At 43.9% G+C, this 8,886-nt stretch overlaps 1 protein-coding gene across 1 annotated transcript in view; it reads right to left on the bottom strand.

Moving 5' to 3' along the window:
• mei4 (meiosis-specific, MEI4 homolog (S. cerevisiae)) overlaps positions 1-7,430 on the bottom strand; it is a 10,294-nt gene extending 2,864 nt beyond the window's left edge. Inside the window, exons 1-2 of the mRNA XM_037685229.1 lie at positions 7,211-7,430; positions 1,734-2,230 (exon numbers count right to left, since the gene is read on the bottom strand). Of these exons, the coding sequence (XP_037541157.1) occupies positions 1,734-2,230; positions 7,211-7,430 (717 nt within the window). The remainder of the gene's footprint in view (positions 1-1,733; positions 2,231-7,210) is intronic.
• Positions 7,431-8,886: the final 1,456 nt, after the last annotated feature.

Genomic DNA, 8,886 nt, shown 5'->3' on the forward strand with positions numbered 1-8,886 from the left:
ACTTTTAATCCAGGTTACAATAATCCACACTTTTAATCCAGGTTACACTCTTCCCTCAAGGACACAGTTTACAAAGTAGCTACATATTGTGCAGGTATAAAGAAACATTTGTATATATTTTTGTGTACATTTATTTTTTTAAGCTACAAGACTAACTTTTATTTTTTATTATTCAATATTTTACTAACAGAACAGTCAAATAGCAACCTGTTTCTTGGTGAATTGCTATGTCAGTCAAATGTTCAATTTTGGAATAAAGGGGTGGAAATGAAAACATTGTTGTTGTTTTTTGCCGATTCATCAATTAATCGAGAAAAATAATCGGCCGATGAATCGATTATTGAAATAATCGTTAGTTGCAGCCCTACCTGCAACTATTTTTTCTAGATTTTAAGTACTGTTTTTTGTTAAGCACTTTGGTCACCATCACCATGGTTGTGTAAAGTGCTATAGAAATAATAAAATAAATAAAATAAATAAAATAGAATATTTTAGATGAAAGTTAGATTAGATATAGGTCTATAATTGTCTAGGATTCCTGAGTCAAGGTTATGTTTCTTAAGTAAAGGTTTAATTACAGCAACCTTAAAGCTCTGTGGTACGTAACCATTTATTAAAGAAAAATTAAGCAGATCCGAGACATGGTTATTAATTAGGGGAAATACCTCTTTAAACAGTCTGGTTGGGATGGGATCTAGCAGGCATGTGGATGGTTTGGATGAGGTTATTGTTTTTGACAATTCAGAGCTGAACAGGACAAAAACTGTCCAAACATAAATCAGGTTCTAGTGACATTTTTAAAGTTGTCTCATCTGACACAGAACCAGAGGCGATAGTAGGAATGTTGGTTTGAATTGTTTACCTAATTGAAACAATTTTATTTATAAATAATCTCAAGAAGTCATCACTGCTTACAGTTGTAGGGACACATGAATCAACAGAGAGAGGATTTTTTATTAGACTAACTATGGTGCTGAAAAGGAACCTGGAGTTATTTTTACTCTCATCAATTAAAGATGAATAATATAAAGTTCTAGCTTTATGGAGTGCTTTTTTGTACAATAGCAGGCTATCTCTCCAGGATAAGTAAGATTCCTCTATGTTAGTGGCACGCCATTTTCTTTCCAGCTTTCTAGATGTCTGTTTTAAAATACGTAACTCAGAATTGAACCTAAATTAAGCTCATCTCCTCTGATCGATTACTTTCTTTTTCAGCGGAGCAGCTTTATCGAGTGAAGTTTGCAAAGTAGTTTTAAAATTATTAACTATCTAAGTCACTGCTTTCTGATGCATTGCTCTGCAAGACAGAAGAAACCAATGGAAAATAATGTTTAAATTTGGTTACAGCATTTTCTGATGAGCACCTGCTGAGATGAAATTTACTCTCAGTGACTGTGCAGTCATTTAATGTGAACTCAAAGGTTATTAAAAAATGGTCGGACAGACCAGGACTTTGAGGAACTATTACTAAGTTATTAATCTCAATGCCAAAGGTCAGAACCAGGTCAAGAGTGTGATGATGAGTGAGTAGATGTGCAAATGTTTTGGGTAAAATCAATTGTCTATTAAATTATTAAAGGCTATGCGTAAGCTATCACTTAACATCTACATGAACATTGAAATCACCCATTATGATGATTTTATCAGTATCCCAGAGTCCCAGCACAGGTGGCACCACAGCCGTGCTCATAATGAAAGCCTTGATGTGTGCCAACATGGCTGTCGGTACTCACCCTGCCAGGCTGTTTGTTGAGGAGCAGCATCTGAGTCAGCTTCTTCAGCACCTCCTCCACACGTCTCCTGAACTCCACACACGGCTGCCTCGGAGAGCAGAGGAGCTCCAAGGCCCAGGCCACCACCTGGCAGGCCTGCAGCACCAGGTCGGGTGGTAAGCCCGGCGCCGGGGGGTCTCCGCAGGCCTCCACCACGCACTGGAGGAGGTGGCACACTGTGTCGGCCAGCACTGAGCCCGAGGGCCCGTCAGGGCTGAAGAACGGAGCCTCTGCGCCTCCACTGCCCTCGACACGATGTAGGGTGCACAGCGAGCGCAGGAAGTGCACGTGGGGACGCAGCGCCACCTCCCTAGGACTGCTGCAGGGACTGGAAGGGGGTACGGCAGGACCCTGCAGCAGTAGGTCAGGAGTTTCTGAGCCACAGTCCAGTTGAAGACCTGCACAGGACGCCGGACTTCCTGGACCAAACAGATCCTGAGACAGGCCGTCCACGTCGTCTGAATGGTCAACAGAAAAATATTAAAAATAAATATTAAAACAAACAATTAAACAATTAACAATTAAACAATTAATAGTAAACAATACATATTAAACCATAAATATTAAAATAAATATTAAAAATGTAAAATAATGTTTAAAAAAATGTTAAAAATACATAAATACCAAAATAAATAATTCTAAATATTTTTTTAAATATATATTTTAAAATAAATATTTCTTCCTCTGAGACCCAGAGGATAATCCAGGACACGATGGAGGGACTGTGTTTCTCAGCTGGCCAGGGAACGCCTTGGAACTCCCCCAGAGGAGCTGGTCCAAGAGGCTGGGGAGAGGGAAGTCTTAGCAACATGCTGGTGAAGATGCTCAGTCATCCAGGACATGATGAATTCAAAGTTCAATATAAAAACAACTGGACTTTATTTGTAACAGAAGACGTTTCGCTTAAAGACTCTTACTGTTAATGTTGTTTAGGTGTGAATTACCAGTCTATGTGTGTGTCTTATCTCACTCAGCCTTATAACCTGTATCTCTCACTCTCTGCTCTTTGAATTGAGAAAGTTCCTCGGATGAGGAGCGAAACGTCTTCTGTTACAAATAAAGTCCAGTTGTTTTTGTATTGAACGCTTTTTCTGGATGGGTAGCTGCATAATCATACATTAGCAGAGTGAAGATGAGAGGGCTCAGCACACATCCCTGAGGACACCCAGTACTGTGTTATGGTGGAGGAGGAAAAGTTGTGGATCCTCACAGACTGTGGTCTGTTTGTTAAGAAGTCCCGGACCCAGTTGCAGATGGAGGGGCTTAGTCCTAGTGTGAGTAGTTTGTCCATCAGGGTTTGGGGGATCATGGTGTTGAAGGCAGATGTGAAGTCCACAAAGATCGTGGTGGTTGAGAGGAGTGTGGACCACAGAGGAGATGGCGTCTTCAGTTCGATGTAAAACTGATCACAGCCAGTCTTACATCGGGGAAACTAAACAGCCACTGGCCAAAAGGATGGACCAGCACAGAAGATCAACATCATCAGGCCAGGACTCTGCGGTCTACACTCATCTCCAGGCCAGCGGTCACTCTTTCAGGGATGAAGATGTTCACATCCTGGACAGAGAGGAACGATGGTTTGAGAGAGGAGTAAAGGAGGCCATCTTTGTGAAAAGAAACCGTCCATCATTAAACAGGGGTGGAGCCTCCAGGTTCAACTGTCCCCCTCTTACAATGCTGTGATTGCTAGTATCACTCAGCCCTCTGTGAACAGTAAACAGCCATCAGGTGCTAATGATCCATTGTTAGGCTGATGGTCCTTCTTGATCATGTGAGCAGCTGGTTCTGGTTGTCAGCAGCAAAACTGGTTGATCCACTCTGAGAAGGTGCTATTTAAGAGACTGAGCTGAATACAGCACCTCAGACTGAGGAAGTCCTCAGGATGGAAGATGAAACGTTTCTATATTTTTTTTGTTTTGTTTCATTTGTTTTTTGAATGTCCAGAGGACCAGATTGAACTTTTTTAGATTTTTTACCTGGATTATTGAGCAGCATCAGGATATCTGAAGCTCTCGACCTTGACCTCTCTAAGTGGCGTCAAACATCTGTTAAGTTCCTGGAAAAACCAACACATCCATCCATCCATTATCTTTACCCACTTCTTCCATTTTGGGTCACGAGGGTCGACGGTGCCCATGTCCAACAATCACTGTGCGAGGGGCGGGGGACACCCTGGACGGGTCTCCAGTCCATCACAGGGACAACAGAGACAAACAACCATTCTCTCTCACACCTAGGGACAATTTAGAGTCACCATCAGCCTAACATGCATGTTTTTGGTCTGTGGGAGGAAACTGGAGCACCCGGAGAAAACCCACGCATGCACGGAGAGAACATGCAAACTCCACCCAGAAAGGCCCCTGGACCGGGGTTTGAACCAGGGACCTGCTCGCTGAGAGGCAGCAGCTCTACCCGTTGCACCACCGTGCTGCCAACGCAGACACGTTCTTGTTTTTAGTATATCTCTTTACAACGTAGCTGTTTTTGTTCAGCTTTACATAATTTCTTCCATTTACTTTTCATTTTATATGCTTATTATACGTCTCTCTGTTGTTGTCTGTACCTCCTCCGTGTTCTTTGTTAAAATCAACCCGGCAGCTCTAACGGCGCCTGGCGTCTCATGAAACACAAGCTCCACATGTCTGATGCGCCGTGTCGTCCATCTGCAAATTGAAACGACTCCTCACCAGCATCAAACCTCCGGAGAAACACTTCCCACACCCAGGGAACACTGTGCTAAATTACACTTTCACATTTCCTCCATGTGATTTTCTCCGGAGGAAAACGATCGTTGCTATGGTGCTGCAGGACTGCTGAAGGAATGTAAAAAGGCAGAGGTCCAGACGGGAGCGCGGCCATTTTCATACAAATACATCTTTCAGCCGTGCTGCAGATTGCCTCTCACAGGCGCCGACAAAGCTAAAGAAATATTTATCTCATTTTTGGGGGGCGCTAGGAAACTGTGACGTGCTTTCAGGCTCTAAAAACAAATGTTTGGCCTGAAAATCAAACTCGCAGGAGTCAGAACCTCTATTCTCAAGAAGAATGGATCTGATTTTACGCTCCTAGCTCTAAAGCGTCTCCCTGCAGCCTCGGGCCTTTTACACTCCGGAGGAAAAATGTTTCTCACGAGCCGTTATGGCCACATTATTTACATCTGTGTGGTGATTTATGTTGTTTCAAAATAAAAGACGGCCCCGCCTGCTTCCAAGGATTACACAGCAATTTGTAAAAGTACACCCCCCCACCCCGGGTGTGCTTTGTCTTAAAGCCACATAATGTGGAAGTTAATTCAATTCAATAATTCTTTATGAATCCCAGAGGGAAATTATTTGTTGTAGTAACGCGTTATTCTCATTTCATTAAGAGATGTTATAGATGCTGATGCTGTAGACAGGAAGGATCTCTTGTAAAGGTCCATCCCACAGTGGATCCTAAGAAACTGGTTGCAGATGCTGTCTGATCCGTCCACCCAGACTCAGCTGGCCTCTCGGTTCCCCTCGGGCTGTAGGACCGCCTGAATGCAGAGCAGAACTCCTCCCAGCAGTCTGCCGAGCTCCTCGTCGCTGCGGACAGCCAACTGTAGGTGCCGAGGGACGATCCTGTCCTTCCACTGTCATGAGCCGTGTTTCCTGCTAATTCCAGGATCTCAGTGGTCAGGCACTCGAGCACAGCTGGCAGGTTGATGAGAATGCATCCACAGAACATCCTTTCAACTCATTTGAGATTTGGGGCTGTAGTTGAGATATTATTTGATCTTCTGAGATGTTAATCAGCTGCTGTTGTAGAAAACTGCCTTGTTGCCATGGTTACACATCATAACAAATGTCCAAAACTAAAAAAGTTTCAGTAAAAATCCTTCCAGCTGCACAGCATCTGATACCAGAGGAAACAATCATCCAAAAAATGTGATTTACATCCAGAAAAAGAGGAATTAAAGTTTCCAAAAGCAAAATCTCAGAATGAAAGTAGTAGAGCTGCTCCAACATGCAGCCACCTGGAGCGGAGCAGTTCTAGAACCATAAACACATTTTAAACACGTTTTCTAACAATAGTGTGAATGTTTATGAAGCATTCACTCTATTGTGATCCAGTTTTCTTCTGGACGTTTTTCAGCATTTTTCTCATTCCACAATTTTTGTGCTATTTCCACAAATCATGAATCAAAACGTTCGGCTCTTTCAGGACAATCCCGCTGTGACTTTTGGTATTGGTGCAAATTTAGCTTTTTGAAAATTTTAGCCTTTTCTGCCATTTTTTCCTCAAAGAAAATGAATTGAGCTCATCCTTCACATCTTTAGATGTGTTTACAACCTTTTACATTTGGTTCTGTTTCGGCTTCTTTCAGCTTCCTGCTGCACATTTAAACTTTTTCAGCTGTTTTGCGCTCCTTTCAGGGTCTGTCTGCTAACTACAACATTCTTGTGCTTCTTCTAACTTCTTTTTGCTAATTTCAGCTTCAAGTTCAAGTTGGTTTTATTGTCATTCGCACCACATGTGGTGCATGAGGTGGAATGACATTGTGTGCTCATGGTCCCAGTTACATGAAAAATATCACCATTACAAAGTGTGAAACGAAACGATAAGTAATAGTATATAATATAATATAATAGTATATAATATAATAGTAATAGTATAAAAACAATACGCCCAACAGCAGCACGAACATGAGTCTGTGTGAGAATTTGAGTACGAATGAACTTGTTATGCTCCTTTCAGCTTTTTCTGTTACTACAGCTACTATTTAGACGTTTTCATGCTAATTTTAGCTTTTCCAGCTAGATCCACATTTTTTTAGCTCTTTTCAGCTTTTTCTGCTTCCTTCTGGTAGTTTAAGTTTCTTTCTGTTTTTTCAGCTAATTTTCTGCTATTTTTTGCCAATTTCAGCTGTTTTTAGCTATTTTCCATTTTTTGTGCTCATTTCTGCTTCTTTAAGCCTAATTCAGCAAATATGTGTTCTGATTTTTTTTGTTAATTTCGGCTTGTTCTTCCTTTTCAGCTAAAATTCAGAATGTTTTTTAGCTAATTTCAGCTGTTTTTCAGCAAGTTCTTCTGCACTAAGCATTCGTTTTCACAGAAGTAATAATTCTACGTAACTACACAACTAGATTGTCGTGTAGTTTTGTTCTAGATTGTTCAAAACGGGACCGACAGCTCGAGTCCAAATGTCCTTTGGTCTTACGTGGTTCTGGTTTAAAACTCTGGCCTGGGGGGCGGCGGGCGACAAGCATTCCTTCACCCAACGTAAGGTCTGGATTGAGACAAAGAGTTTCTGGGAGGAACATCAAGTCCGTTTTCTTTGTGCTACACTTTAATCAAACGGAACATCTTGGTCCTCCTTCCTCCCATAGGAGGACCAGAACCAGGGAGAACCTGTAATGTACCGAGACCTCGAGCCCCCCCTCGTTAAAGAGTCTTGCGTTTGAACCAAGGCCCACCTGCCACCTCCGAGCTGCTCTTTGTGTTGGACGTCACCCCGGTGACGAGCAGCTCCTGCCGCAGCCTCAGCACCTCCTGCTGCAGCTCCCGGACTTTCTCCTTCCACCCGTTGTCCTGCCTCCTCAGTGTGCGGGCCAAGACCTCGCAGTGGTCCCAGCCGCTGGTGCCGGGGGGCTTGCTGTTTATTACAGCCACCGCCAAGGCCACTCTGGCTTTCATGAAGAGCCACTTGACCCGACCTGCCTCTGGAAAGGACGACAGGAAGAGCAGAGATGAGGAAAAGTGATTTTATTAAAAGACTCAGGCAGGTCCTCTCAGCTAAACAGGTCTGGATCTGAAGTTCTCCAGACCTTCTCAGGTTTTCTCACAGTTCCTAGTCCCTGGTCCTGAATAGTTTCTACTTAACTTTGACCTCTGACCTCTAGCACTGCTACAAGCTAAAGGTAGAGGAACATGGAGGAAGACTTTGTTAACTCCAAACCAGACATGTGGCAGGGCGTCCCGACCATCAGCGTCTACAAACCCATCAAGTCCACCCTGACAACTGCAGATGTAAATGAGTCCTCGTGGCTCAATGGGACCAACCTGTTTAAATAAAGGTTGAGTGAAAAACTATCTCTTTCCTCAACGAGCTCAACGACTTGTGCTGGCTTTGACAGAGACAACAAAGAGACTGCTACCAAGAACAGACCCTCTGTAGACCAACCCCCACACTCGCCTCCATAGGCTGATGGACCAGATGGCATCCTGGGTGCCTGGCTTACAGAGCAGCTCAAAGGAACCTACAAATACCTTCAGTCCGTCTCTCGTCTTAGCAGCTTTAGCAAAATGCTTTGAAACCACCGCCATTGTACCAGCGCCAAAACACTGCAGCCCACCGGGTCTGAACGACTACCTCCCTGTAGGTGCGTCAGGCACACCTGACGAGCTGCCTGCCACCCACTCTGGACCCAAATCAGTTTGCCTACAGCTGTAATAAAAGTTCAGCGGAAGAAGTCTCCACAGCGCAGCAGTGTATACGTACACATCTGGACAATAACACCACATCTGCACGTCTGCTGTCATTGGTTTCATCTCAGCGTTCAATCCTGTAAAACCTGCCTAAACTTAGAGACTTGGTAACACCTCCCTCTGTCACTGGATCCTGGACTTTTTAAACAACAGACCTCAGCATGGTAAGTCAGGCCTCAGCTACTCTTCACTCAATACAGGTGTACCACAGGGCTGTGTGCTGAGCCCATTCCTCTACTCCCTCTTCACCCATGACTGCAAGCCTGTGCATGGATCCACTACCATCATTAAGTTCGCTGACGACACCACGGTGATTGGCCTCATCAGCAACAAGCATGAGACATCCTACAGAGGAGGCACAGCACCTGGTCACATGGTGCGCTGATAACGATCTGCTCCTTAACACCAGACAAACAAAGGAGCTCATTGTGGATTTCAGGAGGGTGCGAGGACGCACGCATGACCCTATCCACATTATCAGTATTGCTGTTGAACGTGTCTCCACCTTCAAGTTCTTGGGGATCCACATCTCAGAGGACCTGACCTGGACCACCAACACCTCCAGCCTGGTCAAGAAGTCTCACCAACGCCTCTTCTTCCAGAGAACACTGAAGAAACACCACCTTTTCATGGCTGTCCTGGTGAACTTTCACTGCTGTGTGAC

The sequence above is a fragment of the Nematolebias whitei genome, chromosome 12 (genome assembly GCF_014905685.2).
Source record: "Nematolebias whitei isolate Nwh7 chromosome 12, NemWhi1, whole genome shotgun sequence".
In the NCBI taxonomy this organism is placed as follows: Eukaryota; Metazoa; Chordata; class Actinopteri; order Cyprinodontiformes; family Rivulidae; genus Nematolebias; species Nematolebias whitei.